The 17518-nt window shown below is 41.3% G+C and overlaps 2 protein-coding genes across 6 annotated transcripts in view; both read left to right on the top strand.

Annotated features, from left to right (window-relative positions):
* LOC138951966 (uncharacterized) overlaps positions 1–16997 on the top strand; it is a 34038-nt gene extending 17041 nt beyond the window's left edge. For 2 of the 5 annotated variants that reach the window (XR_011451271.1, XR_011451270.1), the window contains one exon: positions 13995–16997. Coding sequence is in view for 3 of the 5 variants with exons in the window: in XM_070323535.1 (XP_070179636.1) it covers positions 2483–3244 (762 nt within the window). In the remaining 2 variants the exon portion in view is untranslated. Of the gene's footprint in view, positions 1–2153; positions 3917–13994 lie in introns of those variants that run through there. The other 3 variants (XM_070323535.1, XM_070323534.1, XM_070323536.1) reach the window with 2 other exon arrangements.
* A 206-nt stretch (positions 16998–17203) lies between these two features.
* The window catches only part of LOC138951963 (neuroglobin-like), a 10950-nt gene continuing 10635 nt past the window's right edge, over positions 17204–17518 (top strand). Inside the window, exon 1 of the mRNA XM_070323532.1 lies at positions 17204–17518. This exon is cut by the window's right edge and continues 677 nt beyond it. The gene's annotated coding sequence lies outside the window, so the exon portion shown is untranslated.

Genomic DNA, 17518 nt, shown 5'->3' with positions numbered 1-17518 from the left:
AGTACAGGTCAGTCTGAAGGTATCCATCCTTCAGACTGACTGAAATATCTAGAAAGCAGACTTCTTTCTAACGATGAGTGGTGAGTGAATTTGATGGTAGGATGAAGGGAGTTAATGTGTTTTAGGAATGTGTCTAGGTCATCATCTGTTCCTGTCCAAAGCATAAAGATGTCATCAATGTATCTTCTCCATTGTTCACAGTTAACAGGTACTGGACTTTGTTGGAATAGTTTTCTTTCCAGTGCGGCCATGAACAGGTTAGCCACAGATGGTGCTATTGGTGTCCCCATCGCTGTTCCGTGAATCTGTTGGTGTAGGTACACTTCTTCCTCAAATGTGAAGACATTGTTAGTTAGTACGTGATCAGCAACTTTGACAAAAGTCTCTGTTGCTGGTCGATCACCCTGTGGTCTGTAATCTAGCTCTTCCTTGATAGCTGTCTTCATGTCCGAGTGGGGAATGTTAGTATACAATCCAACAACATCAACCGTGACTAGTTCAGTGTTTTCCGGAAAGGGTCCGTGCTGGTTATTCCTCTGGTCTATAGTGTTCAGCATGTCTGTGGTGTCCTGGATGTAGCTAGGGACGCTTTTTACACAGTCTTGCAACCAGTGGTCAACCAACTTTGATAGTTTTTCTGTCGGTCCGTTCACACCGCTCACTATAGGCCTACCCGGAGTGTTCGTAAGGGACTTATGAATTTTGGGTAAAGTATAGAAGCGGTGACATTGCACATTGTTTTCATCGGTTACTGCCCAGTCTTTTGTCGTTTTATCAATGTCACCCTTATCATAGAGGTCTGCAACAATAGCATTAGAAGTTTGAACAATGCGAGAGGTAGTGTCCTTCTTGGATGTATTTTTCGCAGTTCTGCACTACTACTGCTCCTCCTTTGTCTGCTTTGCTAATTCTTATTTCTCTCTCTTTGACCTTTTGTTTCAGTTCTTTCAATGCTGTTCTCTGGTCTTTAGTCATGTTGTCCTTTGTTGGGTTAGGTTTAGAATCTTTGTAGTTCTGAAGTTTACATTGCACACTTTGGCAGTACGTTTCTAGTGTGATGTCTCTACCAGTCGGTGGTTCATATCCTGTAGGTTTGTAGAATTTTGGTGTCTTTTTGACATCCTCGTCTCTCTCAGAATCATAAAAAAATTCCTTTAATCTGACTTTGCGACAGCCTTCACCAATGTTACTCTCTAGGTTTTGTATGTCAATGGTTTTTGGTGTGGGACAAAACTTTGGTCCAAAAGCAAGTATCTGTGTTTGAGCTTTTGTCAATTCCACAGTAGACATATTTACAACAAGTTTATATTCTTGGTTTTTGTCTTGTTTGACAAACTTCCTTCTCTGTCTATTGAAACGCCGGTTACGTGTTTTCTTTTTGATGTTAGCATTAGCTTCGTTCGTTGATGTAGTTTCTAGATCTGTTCTTTTACCCCCCGCGGGTTAGGGGGAGTCCCATATTGGTTGGGACGAGAAAGAATTTACCCGATGCTAACCAGCATGTCGTAAGAGGCGACTAACAGGTTCTGTTTCTCCTTTTACCCTTGTTAAGTGTTTCTTGTATAGAATATAGTCAATGTTTGTAAAGATTTTAGTCAAGCAGTATGTAAGAAATGTTTCGTCCTTTGTACTGGAAACTTGCATTCTCCCAGTAAGGTCATATATTGTACTACGTTGCAAGCCCCTGGAGCAATTTTTTGATTAGTGCTTTTGTGAACAAGAAACAATTAACAAGTGGCTCTATCCCATCTCCCCCCTTTCCCCTATCCCATCTCCCCCCTTCCCCCGTCGCGATATAACCTTGAATGGTTGAAAACGACGTTAAACACCAAATAAAGAAAGAATCTGTTCTTTTATCTTCAATGAGACGTTTTAGTTTCCTTTGTTTCTTCGCTCTGTTCTTTAGAGCCGATCTGGATGGCTTGTTGAATTTTATCAGAACTTCTTCAAACTCAATATGAGAAGTATTGTTAAAGATGTCGTACACTATAGTGTTAGTTTCCTAATTTGTTTTCTAAAGCAGCGCTTGATATATATATATATATATATATATATATATATATATATATATTATTTTTTTAACGGGAGAGCGCCTAATGCTCTGTATCGCCTTGTTAGCAGTAACATACGGTAGTTGTATGGTCCTGTTTCAGTCCTTCAAGATCGCCGTTATGTACGCCCTGGAGGCAGCCCTGGAGGACAAGCTGACGGAGGAACACAAGGCTGCGTGGAAGGTCTTCCTGGACATCGTCTGCGAGAACATGCTCATCGGTTTCCGGAAGCAGAAACAATTAAACGATTAGAAGAGAACGACGGCGTCACCTCGCACTTACAAGCTTGACGTTGAAGAGGGTGTGACAAGATGAGTCGTCGGGAATGAGGGTGTGACAAGATGAGTCGTCGGGGACGAGGGTGTGACAAGATGAGTCGTCGGGAATGAGGGTGTGACAAGATGAGGCGTCGGGAATGAGGGTGTGACAAGATGAGTCGTCTGGAACGAGGGTGTGACAAGATGAGTCGTCGGGAACGAGGGTGTGACAAGATGAGTCGTCGGGAACGAGGGTGTGACAAGATGAGTCGTCGGGAACGAGGGTGTGACAAGATGAGTCGTCGGGAACGAGGGTGTGACAAGATGAGGCGTCGGGAACGAGGGTGTGACAAGATGAGTCGTCAGGAACGAGGGTGTGACAAGATGAGTCGTCGGGAACCAGGGTGCGACAAGATGAGTCGTCGGGGACGAGGGTGTGACAAGATGAGTCGTCGGGAACGAGGGTGTGACAAGATGAGTCGTCGGGAACGAGGGTGTGACAAGATGAGTCGTCGGGAACGAGGGTGTGACAAGATGAGTCGTCGGGAACGAGGGTGTGACAAGATGAGTCGTCAGGAACGAGGGTGTGACAAGATGAGTCGTCGGGAACCAGGGTGCGACAAGATGAGTCGTCGGGGACGAGGGTGTGACAAGATGAGTCGTCAGGAACGAGGGTGTGACAAGATGAGTCGTCGGGAACCAGGGTGCGACAAGATGAGTCGTCAGGAACGAGGGTGTGACAAGATGAGTCGTCAGGAACCAGGGTGCGACAAGATGAGTCGTCGGGGACGAGGGTGTGACAAGATGAGTCGTCGGGAACGAGGGTGTGACAAGATGAGTCGTCGGGAACGAGGGTGTGACAAGATGAGTCGTTCTTCTCAACATTTTGCCAGGACCTGTGGTGCTCAGAGATCACAGTTTTGGGTGTTGAGTTAGTGCCCACAGTGTTGACGTCTTACTGAGTGCGAGTTTTCGATCCCAGTTTCTTGTTGCAGCGATTTTCTGCCATAATAGACGATGTTGGGAAATAACTCTGTCGCGTTTGTATGGGTTGTGACAGACTGAATACTCTTGCTTTTATCGAGTCAAAGTTTTCCCACGTGACATAATAGACCAGTCAACAGCGACGGGTGTGTCTGAAACATGTGGGGAAGCCAGCACGTGTAGAAAGATTGTCTCACTAAAAATAAGAGCATTCACTCTTTCACAACTCATACAAACCCGACAGAGTTATATCCGGAGTTCGTCTATTTCCTGTTACGCCAGATTGTACCCAGCTTCAGATATTCTAGGTACATGGACAACATACGGCGTAACACAGCAACTTATTATATTTCCACTTGTTACGCCGTCCCTTCTGTTTAGTGTTGGTTACAAATAAGAGCCTAGCAGGGTGTTGAGTTAGCTACGCATGCGTAGTTGGTTTATCAAGAGATTTCGCGTGAATAAATACAGTGAAAGTTCGGCCATGTTGCATGATAATCCAAGAAACGCACGTGCATGCATGTCCAATACAATAGTTTCTTCTTTCTCGATTAGTTTACGTAAAGCAATAGAACTAGATTGACGTAGAGAAAAGTTTAACACACACAGTATTTGAAATTTGGTTCCATTTTGGCCCGTTCCACAAGAAAGGATAGTCAAGCAGTATGTAAGAAATGTTAAGTCCTTTGTACTGGAAGCTTGCATTCTCCCAGTAACTTGAGTAAGGTAATATATTGTACTACGTTGCAAGCCCCTGGAGCAAATTTTTGATTAGTGCTTTTGTGAACAAGAAACAATTGACAAGTGGCTCTATCCCATTTCCCCCCCTTTCCCCGTCGCGATATAACCTTTGTGGTTGAAAACGACGTTAAACACCAAATAAAGAAAGACAAGAAAGGAGCTGCTCTAGTCACGTCTGTGATGACTGTGATTTCGCGTGTGATTCATAATGTAAAATATGAGTGTGCCAGTATGTACAAGACATAAACCTATCTCATTAGTATGAGTGTCTAAGCCCTCCTCGAGCTGCAATAAGCAAAGGCTATAACTACTAGGACTATTTCGTCAGTGAGGCATGGGAACCTGAATTTGACCCCTATGATTGAGATCGGCGCCTATGAATGTTTGCTTTTACAAGTGGGTGTACACAAAGGGAACAAGATCGCTGAGGCGTGATTAACCATTCAGTCAAGCCAGGAAAACCAGCGGCGAAGCAACGACAGTCGAGCATTGGCAAACGTCCGATTCCCTCTCTCCTTCCCAACACACACACACACACACACCCACACAGACACACACACGCAGTCAGCACACACACACGCAGTCAGCACACACTCACACACACGCATACACACACACTAAACAACGTAAGCCTTCATACACACATAATTGTGACCAGTATAAAGAGAGAGAGAGAGAGAGAGACACACACACACACACAAACACTCTGACAGAGAGAGCGAGAGAGTGGCCAAAATTTTTATTGTGCTTGGGGGGAAAGAAACCATATATTTTTTTCAGATACAGGAGAAAACAAGTCGCGTAAGGCGAAAATACAATTTAGTCAAGCTCAGTCGAACTCACAGATTGAAACTAAACGCATTGCATTTTTTCCGCAAGACCGTACACTCGTAGCATCGTCTGTCCACCGCTCGTGGCAAAGGCAGTGAAATTGACAATCCAGAAAAGCGCGGTAGCGGTTGCGCTGAGGAGGATAGACCGCTTTTCTATATCTCTATTCTTTTTAACTCTCTGAACGTGTTTTTCACCCAAACATATCATATCTATATGTTTTTGGAATCAGGAACGGACAAGGAATAAGGTGAAATTGTTTTTAAATCGATTTCGGAAATTTAATGTTAATCATAATTTTTCTATTTTTAATTTTCAGAGCTTGTTTTTAATCCGAATATAACATAATTATATGTTTTTGGAATCAGAAAATGATGAAAAATACGATAAACGTAATTTTGGATCGTTTTATAAAAAAAATAATTTTAATTACAATTTTCAGATTTTTAATGACCAAAGTCATTAATTAATTTTTAAGCCTCCAAGCTGAAATGCAATACCAAAGTCCGGCCTTCGTAGAAGATTGCTTGGCCAAAATTTCAATCAATTTGATTGATAAATGAGGGTGTGACAGTGCCGCCTCAACTTTTACAAAAAGCCGGATATGACGTCATCAAAGACATTTTAGTGACATATGGCCACTAGTTCCCAATTCCAGTGGGGGAGCTTGTTTATTTTATCTTGTCAGCGAGCCGCGCGGTGATAAATCCCAGCCGCGTAAACATTGCAGCCAAGGCAAGAAGAAGGGGGAAACTCAGGGACTTTTTCTACATTTATGAAGGGTTGGGGGAAGCAGACGACAAAATGTACGCCATCTTGTTATTCAGTTGCCAGGTTGAAAACCTAAAAGTTTGGACTCGATTTGCTTGTTTTTTCATTATATTGATATGTACAATTATTCATATTGCAAAATATAACATACTACAATCCCTTCAAGCTAAAAATGTAGTGTAAAACTGAAGGAACTTGTACTACAGCACTACAAACACAAATTCAGTATAGTTAGAGAGTATTTTACCTGCGTTTGGATTATGATGTTGTTGTTGCAACATTTAAAGCGTGTTCGATGTTTCTGACGGAATCATTAGCGTTTGAAAACAAAAAAGCCTCGGTTTACCAAACCTTTGAGAAAAATGGCTTAGAAAACGAGGATAGTGTATTTTTTGCAAATTTACTGAGACTATTTCTTTACGACAACGACCGGTATCGGACATCAGTATCCGTTCTGGTTGATCAGTCTCTTTCACAAAACAGTACTTGTTGAGCTCAGTAACGTGCTATCCAAAGGAATGAAACTGAGGATTTCGGCCTTACAGCTCAGTGGAACAGACCCAATTCCAAAGGAGATAGTGAAACCTGCGAAGATCACAAAGCAGTCTAAATTGCAGACCAACGTGATGCGTACAATGATTAGAAACTGTTGCTCTTTGAGGTTAAAATTAACTTCTGGAAACAACCAACCCAGTAACCCTTTTGCGTTTTGTAGGAATATTGTAGTTACGGGATTATGGAGATGTGTTTTAAAGAGGGTCTCATCGCAGGTTTCACAGTGACTTTGATCGGTATCTGATTCTGAGCTGCATGGCTTTCCACCCTCCTCAGCCAAGCGAGTGTGCATAGGCACACGCAACACACACCACTTCGTAACACACTTCGCGGCTGTATAAAAGTGCATATATTTGCCTGGAGATAATGAATTACCAAACATCACAAAAAACAAGTTTAGAAACGCTGCTAGCATGAGCAGGTTCTAGAGGGTTAACAGTTTTAAGTTCTGCAGTAGTAAGTCGCCAAACAAAGAGTTTTAAGCTGGGGGGGGATGTTACACTGGTACGAAACCTGTGAGTGTATGAGTAAAGACGAGCGCACAGACAACATAATATTAATTAATTCGATTTTATTTTAATTAAAAAAAGTCTTAAGATCAGGGGCCTGTTAGATTTTAACCCATCTTGTTTCTGCCAAGGCCTAGAAACACAGCGCGCCGACGGTCGGTGGGGGGTGGGGGCTTGCCGCTATCGGGTTGTCCAAGACGCATGCCGCGAAAAGATTCCAGGCCCCGATAAGAGTAACAGACCACTTTGTTTATAATAGTGAATTTGGCTCCTCAAGAAGAAGTTATCGCCATATGATTTATCAACAAAAGGAAAAAAACGTCTCATGAAAAATGTCATAAAGATCGGTCCAGTAGTTTACTCTGAATCGCTCTACACACGCACACACACACACACACACACAGAAAACACACACACACACACACACACACACATACACCACGACCCTCGTCTCGATTCCCACCCCCCGCGGGTTAGGGGTAAGAATTTACCCGATGCTCCCCAGCATGTCGTAAGAGGCGATTAACGGATTCTGTTTCTCCTTTTACTCCTGTTAAGTGTTTCTTGTATAGAATATAGTCAATGTTTGTAAAGATTTTAGTCAAGCAGTATGTAAGAAATATTGTACTACGTTGCAAGCCCCTGGAGCAATTTTTTATTATTAGTGCTTTTGTGAACAAGAAACAATTAACAAGTGGCTCTATCCAATCTCCCCCCTTTCCCCGTCGCGGTATAACCTTCGTGGTTGAAAACGACGTTAAACACCAAATAAAGAAAGAAAGATCAGACTCGGTGATATTCTCAATGGCATTGTACGACTTCTTTCCTAATTTGTATATATACCTTCGATCTATTATGTACATGTACTGTCTGACAGTGTTATTTTAGGTTCAATGTACTTAACGATCTAAAAATGATTGACCTGAATAATTTTTAGCCACGGTGGTCAGCCTATATACCTGGGACTTCTGGTATGACAACATCAACACCTGGTGCATTTGCTTATGGACTAAAGGTGCATCCATCTACTCCTGGAGTATGAGACATATCAGCCGCAGAGCCTGAGAGGTACTTGGTTTAAAGATTTTGCCTTTTTAAAGTTCTCAGAATTCACTCGTGTAGAACTTTATCCCATGGTCAAAAGATGTTATGACAAAATTGCTGTCTCAGTGTGACTGAAACTAAAGAATGCACTTGACTTAATTGAATGCAATATTATGCAATTATAAGAAGAAAGAAAGAAATATAAAATATCTGTTGCAAAAAAGTCACACCTACAAATTTGCCACTTTGTGGACAGGCCTTGCATAAGCTGAAATTGATGTAAACCAAATATGAAGTAATTCGGCGGAAGGCTGTATGAGTAATTAGCATTTTTGTGGGTTGCATTTTGTGGGGTCAACCTGTGCAATACATGCTTTCTTATTTCATATCAGATAAGAACCCCACATTTCTAATCTTCTGTTTTTGAAACTACACAGTACACTACTCGTCATAAGAAAAACTAAACAGATGCGTTTGAGGTCAGATCTTTCTGATGAGGCTGTTCATTATAAAACCAAGTATATCACTGAAAAGGTCATTAATTCCCCTACCTTGTTCACAAAAGAGATTGAGTTTACATGACTAGTGTCAATACAGTGGAACCTACAACACAGACACATCCCAAAATCGAATTCGCAAAATCAAGGTTCTCTCGATCAAAAAATTCAGAACAACTAAATCGAAACATGTTTAGCATGTCCTTAAACAGTACAATCAAATCTGCATCAAAATCAGTCATTGTTGTTCACATATCTTGTCTAACATGGACGCTATGGCATGCTGAGCGGTGTAGGCGTCAATCCTCTCGGCAGGCATAAAAGGCAGTTTTTGAAGCCGTTTTAGCGGGTAATGAGACAAAAAAAAGGTACATTTGAGTAACTCGCAAACGCATTGCCTTCAAACTTACGAATACGGGGATTTGTGCTAACACATGTCGTAAACTACACACGAAATATCAAGTCATGAGAGATATTAGTTGTGCTGTTATGCGACATACCAGAACGAATTTTGATAATAAAGATGTAGCCTGTCCGATTGAACAGTAAAATTAGGATGCATTTATAAAAATGAAAGCTTCAATTTACCTTTAAATTGAAAACAGTTTTAACATTGGCTGTTTACAGCGCACTTGTTTAAACGCACACACAAATTTTTGAAAAATGCTTTATCAAGAGCCATTGATCAGTTAAGTGTGTCGGCAGTGAGCTTTGCTAGGCGTAGGCCGACATATGCGCTCAGCGCTCGGAATGAGTCAACTTCTTAAAAACTACGTTCGCGTTGAAATCCTCATACCACCCATGTCTAATAAAATATGTACATGAAATGTGAGTATGTGGCGCATCTGTCATTGTTTTTGAAGATTTCAACAAATCATTTTTTTCGATGAGTCAGCAAAAACCTACCGTCAATTTAAGCTTTTTCTGACATGACAAATAACAGCAGACCTATTAGATGTATCGCATGTCGTAAGAGGCGACTAACGGATTCTGTTTCTCCTTTTACCCTGTCAAGTGTTTCTTGTATAGAATATAGTCAATTTTTGTAAAGATTTTAGTCAAGCAGTATGTAAGAAATGTTAAGTTCTTTGTACTGGAAACTTGCATTCTCCCAGTAAGGTAATACATTGTACTACGTTGCAAGCCCCTGGAAATTTTTTTTGATTAGTGCTTTTGTGAACAAGAAACAATTGACAAGTGGTTCTATCACATCTCCCCCCTTTCCCCGTCGCGATATAACCTTCGTGGTTGAAAACGACGTTAAACACCAAATAAAGAAAGACAGATTAGATGTCTCAAACGACTTGAAACTCCGTATGCACTCCGTATGCACTTGACGACATGTGTTAGCACAAACATCCGAAAGTTTGAAGGCAATGCCAGGGGTGGGATTTCTTCCATCTGAGTCGGATTCCCAAGAAGAATTTGGCAACTGTTTTGTTTTTATACCTTTTTTTTTGTTAATCCCTGGCAGCTGTTGTTTACACTGGGTTCATGTGAGATGTAGTTGTGCCAGGTCAGCCACCTTTCACCAGAGTGACAAACAGGGGGCAGCAATGTCATGTCATGTCATCCAGGGGAATGTGGTATTATAGTTGCTATTTGTAAACTCGGCTCACCCACATCTTTATATACTCCTATTGCAGGGATTCACAAACCTTCAGTGCTGTGGAACAGAAAACTTGCATTCCTGATCTATGAACCAGCGGCATTTAGCTTCTGATGCATTGAGTCTTTTAGAAAGTTAGCAAGTGAAACAGACTTAAATAAAACATATTTATCTATTAATTGAAGCTATGATTCATCAGTCATTTTGGAATATAACTCCTGAAATGAATTGAAAAGCAGCATCAGAAGACTGTGTATGGCATTAGCAAGGGATATAACTCTGGTGGTTTCTGTTTTTGTCTAAACCTTCTTCTTTTTTGACCTGAGCCGTTAGCCCTTTTAAAGGTGTTCAATGGAAACAAACTGACTTTAAACTTGTTTCTCATTTGGTTCAAGCTATGGTTAAACAATTATTTGAGAATATACTACCTGTAATGATAAAATCATAAGCTACATGTAAAAATTTGAAATACAAGGGAGGTGACTTATTTTCTGCGTCTGCCTATTTTTTTGTTAGCTAGGCGATTTTTCTTTAATGCGGTAAACATTCTTTAAATCAAAGACAAAGCTAGATGATCAAATCAAATACCTTCACTGGCTTCAGGTTTGCAAGAATTTTAAATTTTGTGCATTTCTAATTTTAAGTTTTTGTTTAAGTGAGGAGGTGCTTCTAAAACCCTTCTTGAAATGTGTTTACCACGTGTTTTTGTACACCCCCTAGCAAGAGTGGTGCAACCAAACACCTTCAAGTATAGAGGTTTTTGATTGTGTGCATTCATTTACTCCCCCCCCCACCCCCCCCCCCCCCAAAAAAAAAAAATGGTGTGCTATTTTTCTTCTTAATTCAGGAGAGGCTCAAATAGCACCTCTTGATTTGCTAAAATTTATTTTCATCTGGTTAGTTCCAAATACCTTCAAGTTTACAAGAATTTTTAATTTTTTGCAGTTTCAATTTAAAGTTTTTGTTTAAGCAAGGAGATGCTTCCAAAACTCTTCTTCAAATGTGTATACCACTTGTTTTTGTTGACCCCCCTAGCAAGAGTGATACAACCAAACACATTCAAGTATAGAGGTTTTTGATTTTATGCATTCATTTACCCCCCCCAATAATATTTTTTAAACAAACAAAATTGTGTGCTGTTTTCAGTTTTAAAGTCAGAAGAGGCTCAACATTAATTTAATAACACCTATTGCATTGCTAAAATTCATTTTCAGCTGGATACTTCAAAATACCTTCAAGTTTACAAGATTTTTTTAAATTTTGTGCATCTCCAATTTTAAGTTTTTGTTTAAGCGAGGGGATGCTTCTAAAACCCTTCTTGAAATGTGTATACAACTTGTTTTTGTAGACCACCTAGCAAGAGTGGTGCAACCAAACACCTTCAAGTATAGAGGTTTTTGATTTTGTGCATTCTTACACATCCCCCCCCCTTTTTAATTTTTGTGGTAGCTGTTTTCAGTTTTAAACTTGGGAGAGGCTCTAATAGCCCCTCTTGAATTACTAAAATTCATTTTCAGCTTTCTTTCTTTATTTGTTGTTTTACGTCGTTTTCAACCACGAAAGTTATATCGCGACGGGGGGAGTGGGGAGATGGAATAGAGCCACTTGTCAATTGTTTCTTGTTCACAAAAGCACTAATCAAACATTTGCTCCAGGGGCTTGCAACGTAGTACAATATATTACCTTACTGGGAGAATGCAAGTTTCCAGTACAAAGGACTTAACATTTCTTACATACTGCTTGACTAAAATCTTTACAAACATTGACTATATTCTATACAAGAAACACTTAACAAGGGTAAAAGGAGAAACAGAGTCCGTTAGTCGCCTCTCTGGGGAGCATCGGGTAAATTCTTTCTCGTCCCAACCAATATGGGACTCCCCCTAACCCGCGGGGGGTCATTTTCAGCTGGTCAGTTACAAATATATATTATGCATCTCTAAAAAAAAACCTTGTTTGTTGTAAGATTTAGTCAGGAGAGGCCACCTAAACCCTCCCTATAAAGTATAATGCTAAAATTCATTTTCGGCTGGGGGGCACTGCCACCCTAGACCCCCCAACATGGGCGCTGCCCCTGCACCCCGCTGGAGCCTTAGCGGGCCCCTGGACCCCGGCCTTCCAAAATGTTTAGTCCTGGCAAAATGTTGGGCTCCCACCCATGCTGAATGCGTTTGCGAGTTACTCAGATGTATCCTTTTTTATATTTAGTCAAGTTTTGACTAAATATTTTAACATCGAGGGGGAATCGAAACGAGGGTCGTGGTGTATGTGCGTCTGTCTGTCTGTGTGTGTGTGTGTGTGTGTGTGTAGAGCGATTCAGACTAAACTACTGGACCGATCTTTATGAAATTTGACATGAGAGTTCCTGGGTATGAAATCCCCGAACGTTTTTTTCATTTTTTTGATAAATGTCTTTGATGACGTCATATCCGGCTTTTCGTGAAAGTTGAGGCGGCACTGTCACGCCCTCATTTTTCAACCAAATTGGTTGAAATTTTGGTCAAGTAATCTTCGACGAAGCCCGGGGTTCGGTATTGCATTTCAGCTTGGTGGCTTAAAAATTAATTAATGACTTTGGTCATTAAAAATCTGAAAATTGTAAAAAAAAATAAAAATTTTCAAAACGATCCAAATTTACGTTTATCTTATTCTCCATCATTTGCTGATTCCAAAAACATATAAATATGTTATATTCGGATTAAAAACAAGCTCTGAAAATTAAATATATAAAAATTATTATCAAAATTAAATTGTCCAAATCAATTTAAAAACACTTTCATCTTATTCCTTGTCGGTTCCTGATTCCAAAAACATATAGATATGATATGTTTGGATTAAAAACACGCTCAGAAAGTTAAAACAAAGAGAGGTACAGAAAAGCGTGCTATCCTTCTTAGCGCAACTGCTACCCCGCTCTTCTTGTCAATTTCACTGCCTTTGCCATGAGCGGTGGACTGACGATGCTACGAGTCTACGGTCTTGCTGAAAAATGGCATTGCGTTCAGTTTCATTCTGTGAGTTCGACAGCTACTTGACTAAATATTGTATTTTCGCCTTACGCGACTTGTTTTGGTCTCATTACCCGCTTAAACGGCTCCAAAAACTGCCTTTTATGCCTGCCGAGAGGATAGACACCTACACCGCTTAAGCATGCCATTGCGTCCATGTTAGACAAGATATGTGAACAACACTGACAAGGACTGATTTAGATGCAGATTTGATTGTTCTATTAAAAAAAAAGGCGGGGGGGGGGGGGGGGGGGGGGGGTTGCACTAATTTGAGTGCATTTACTGGATTCATGGCCCATGTTGTGATGGGTTCTGTTGTTGCACTTATGTCCGTCTGGTCTGAAGGCATACTCACCTAGCCTTCACCGGATCATGTGTTGGACTACACAGTCCGGATGATGTGGGTCGTGTACGACCCATACCTTCCAAATAAGGAGTCAACGTAAAAAGCTTGGGTCGTACACGATCCACGCCATCCGAATGGGGATAAACGTTTTGCCGCCTCTTTGCAGAGTATGCGTCGTACACGACCCACGCCATCGGAATAAGGATAATAAACAGCTTGAAATTCCTTACTAAATTCCAAATGGTTCGTCTTCGATGAGTCAGCAAAACCCCACCGTCAATGAAAGCTTTGTGCCAAGGATAGAACTGTTTTCACGAGAAGGAGTGTGCCTTTAATCTCTTTTGCAGCACAGAGCTAATATTCCTCAGCACGACAGCCTCTTGGCTTTCCAACCTTTTCTTTGTACTTGTGTCCTTTGTTGCCACACACGTTTTGGGTCTTGAACTTTCTCTGAAGATGTGTTGACATCAGCAGCCAATGGCCCAAATTCGGGTGATCCGCCTAGTATAGGGTCGTCATCCAAAACTGGTTCTTGGTTAAGGTTGTTCAGGGTCGTGTTGGGAAGGACCCAGAGGCTCCGTCCCGCCCCCCCCCCCCCCTCCCTCCGCCCCCCTTTTTTGTTTTCATGGTCCTTTGACAACTTATCTTCTTTGTTGTCAAATGTGTCATCCTGAAACATACATAGAGGAACATGTTCAAACGATTTCAAAAACAATGTAAACATGCAAATAAACTTGTCTGTGTGTGTGTGTGTGTGTGTGTGTGTGTGTGTGTGTGTGTGTGTTTTGCAGGTGCTTCACACACACAGGCCGAAGGGGAAGTCATTACAGAAGACATGTGGCTGTTTCCTAACTGCGTGGGTGTCATAGACGAGACGACCCGTGACACTTAGAGCTTCAAGAACAGTTGATCAAATTTGTGTTTGTTTTGTTTTTTAACATGTTTTTACTTCTTTTACTTTCATATATAGAATTACAATAACAGCAAACACACAAAGACTGTGTTGAATGTATCTTTAAAAAAAAAATAGAATAAAGAAAAAAAAGAAAGCACAGTAAACAGTCACACAGCCCATATTCAGCCCATTTCAAAATTATATAAAAATAAAATACTCTACATCTCTTTTCTTATTAATTATCCGGCTCTTTTCTTATCAATTATCTCGTATTTCTTATCAAAAAGTCCGGTTCTCTGCATAATTTCTAATCGTGTATTAGAAGGGGAAAAGGGCGGGGATGTAGCTCAGTCGGTAGCGCGCTGGATTTGTATCCAGTTGGCCGCTGTCAGCGTGAGTTCGTCCCCACGTTCGGCGAGAGATTTATTTCTCAGAGTCAACTTTGTGTGCAGACTCTCCTCGGTGTCCGAACAACCTCGTGTGTACACGCAAGCACAAGACCAAGTGCTCACGAAAAAGATCCTGTAATCCATGTCAGAGTTCGGTGGGTTATAGAAACACGAAAATACCCAGCATGCTTCCGCTCCGAAAACGGCGTATGGCTGCCTAAATGGCGGGGTAAAAAAACCGGTCATACACGTAAAATTCCACTCGTGCAAAAAATACGAGTGTACGTGGGAGTTTTAGCCCACGAACGCAGAAGAAGAAGAAGAAGGGGAAAAATAGGAACAACAATTAAATTATCCTTATCTTTCTAAAGTCTATTTGCTTTTTTATTCCGTTATTTTTCTTGCCATCATTGACGCTCATTATCATTGTGTGATGTTTGACATGGATGTGAATTTAAGGAACAGTGATACAAACGTTCAACATTCACACCTAATAAATCAAAATACACTGAACATTCCCCCTGCCAGATATCTTCCAGACTTGCACAATGTCAATGCAACTGTGCATGTGGTTGTTGGTAATGAGTTTTTTCCCCAGAACCAAGTGAGTGAGTGTGATTTGCATTATGCCTAATGGGTGGCGATGCCCACCTGGTCACAATGGTACAAACCACACGGAACACATGGTTCAAACCACAGCTCCAGATAGGTTCGATATGTGATAGGAGAGTGTTTTGACTACTTGAATCAATTCGGTTGGTGCAGTCACCTGGCAATGGAGCCACTTAACGGAATGATGATGGACTGAAAAGAAGGTTTTACAATACCTTGTTTACATGGTGTACAGTAAGCTCACTTGATTTTAAATGTCTGGTATATATGTATCATACCCCCCCCCCCCCCCCAACACACACACCCAAGGCCCAAGCATACATCAATCTCCACTCCCACCAATATTGATCTATTTTCATTGTTAGATCTGTAAATTGAACAGGTTTTTGAAGCTACAGCATACATACAGGCTGGTGTCAAGCTTACCCGATTTGTGGCTGAAGGTTGTTTCTTGATGACAGGCAGAAGAAATAAATGCTCTTGCAAACACTTGTACTTTCACTTTGGAGTGTAGATGTCATCTGTCCCTGTCGAGTCCCTTATTGCGAAGGATTGTTGTTTGTCTTGATGGCATTAACTGGAGGAAATAAAAGCAGCAAAGCAAAATTAGTATTTCATTTGTCATCTCTCTCCCTCTTTCTCTGTGCATGCGTGTGGCTCTGTGTGTGTGTGTGTGTGTGTGTGACGGTATGTGCGTGTGTGTGTCTCACAGTATGCATGTGCAGGTCACAGTGTGTGTGCGTGTGCGGTTTTTTTGGTTGGCAATTCTTTCTTTTCTTTATTTGGTGTTTAACGTCGTTTTCAACCACGAAGGTTATATCGCGACGGATTGGTTGGCAATGAGTGCGTGTGTGTGTTATTGTTTGGTAATTTCAAGGCAAGAGAGCCTTCTTATGCGAATACCCCAGTGACTGAGTCAGCCACTATTTGCTTTGTGTTCGTGACTAAGCTAAATTTGATTTAAACCAAGAGCATAAAGATGTCTGAATGCTACAGTCATGAAAAATGATCGTTGCTACTGCGTTTTTGTTTTTCTTTATCATTTCAACTACGCAATTTACGGTAGGTTAATCAACACATCACTAGACTCTGTTTTCTTTTCTCCCAATTAACTGACAGCATTTTCCCAAACAGATGACACATTGATTATGATAGTAGTTGCTAGATAATTTTACACTGTAAAACTAAAAGAGGCAATGTGCCAAGAGGTAGATAGGCCCTATATGTTTTGAACGTAGAACTAGAGTTCGGCTAAGGCAGATTTGAGACAGGAACAGGAGAGAAATGTAGATCTACATACTTGCCTTCAAGACAAAAGCGTACAGCAAGGAAAGCATAGAGACAGAGACAGACAAACCATCTTTGATACAGATCTATACAATACATGAATGCAAACAAATCTAGATCCAGACGCTTACAACCCACGTCTGCTGCATGGACAGTAGGAACAGGTCCCGATGTTGCTGGTTTTTGTAGTTTTTACTTCCATGGTTCCATAGATTCCAACTCCTCGCCAAGATTCAGGTTGATGAAATATTTCGGTTCCGAATCGGCAAGTTTTGATGCTGAACTGACCGCCATTTGTAAAGTGGGTGTCGACTGAAGTGCGCTCAGGGGCTGGAAGTTCCTTGCGATCCGTTCGGAATAGATCCTGCAGTATTTCAAACGGATGGGCCGTGACGGGTGCTGTCAAGCTTGTGAGACGTACGGTTCGCATGCTACACGGTCGGTTTGTGGTCAGTTTCGGGCGGTCCGTCCCAAACGTACTGGTGAATCTGATCGTGTATCTTGGCATCAAAGCAGACGACGCTTACGTCACGAATCTGTGCGTACACCACGTAATAACTAGGTTAATTTATGCACTCGCGTGAACAAGAAACTGTCGTTAACCGAGGATTTACTATACTTGTACTTGTACTTGTACTTGTACTTGTACTTGTACGACGATTTAGGTTAAAAACCTGTACGCCGATCCACAAAGGTAAGCTGCATACGCGGGGGGGGCTAGTAGCAGCTTGGTGTGTAGACACTTGATGTGTCTTTCCAGTGGCTGTCCAGTCGTGCTTTAAAGCAGTTAACGCTATCAGCTGTCACAACGTTTTCTATCGCAAAGTGAGTAGCTGCAGCTAGGTTACAGCGGCTTCTGTGTGCTGCGAAGCGATCGATGTTGTAGTGTTTTGTCTACGTGTTTTAACCGGAAGTTTATTGTTCCCCAACAAACCTTCACCTTCGGTCTGTTAATTATGCTGGGTTCCGGGGTCCTGCAAGTCGTGAATTCTGGGTCAATCGGTGTTATATCATTAATATGTAGGGAACAGCAAATTAATGACCTGTGTTCTTTATAACCTTTGACGTCAGCAATGTGATGTCATTATTTGGGAAACCCAAAAGTTCGAGATCACAGCACCATTGATTCATT

Source organism: Littorina saxatilis, linkage group LG17, assembly GCF_037325665.1.
Source record: "Littorina saxatilis isolate snail1 linkage group LG17, US_GU_Lsax_2.0, whole genome shotgun sequence".
Lineage (NCBI taxonomy): Eukaryota > Metazoa > Mollusca > Gastropoda > Littorinimorpha > Littorinidae > Littorina > Littorina saxatilis.
This window is presented reverse-complemented; position numbering and strand designations above follow the sequence as displayed.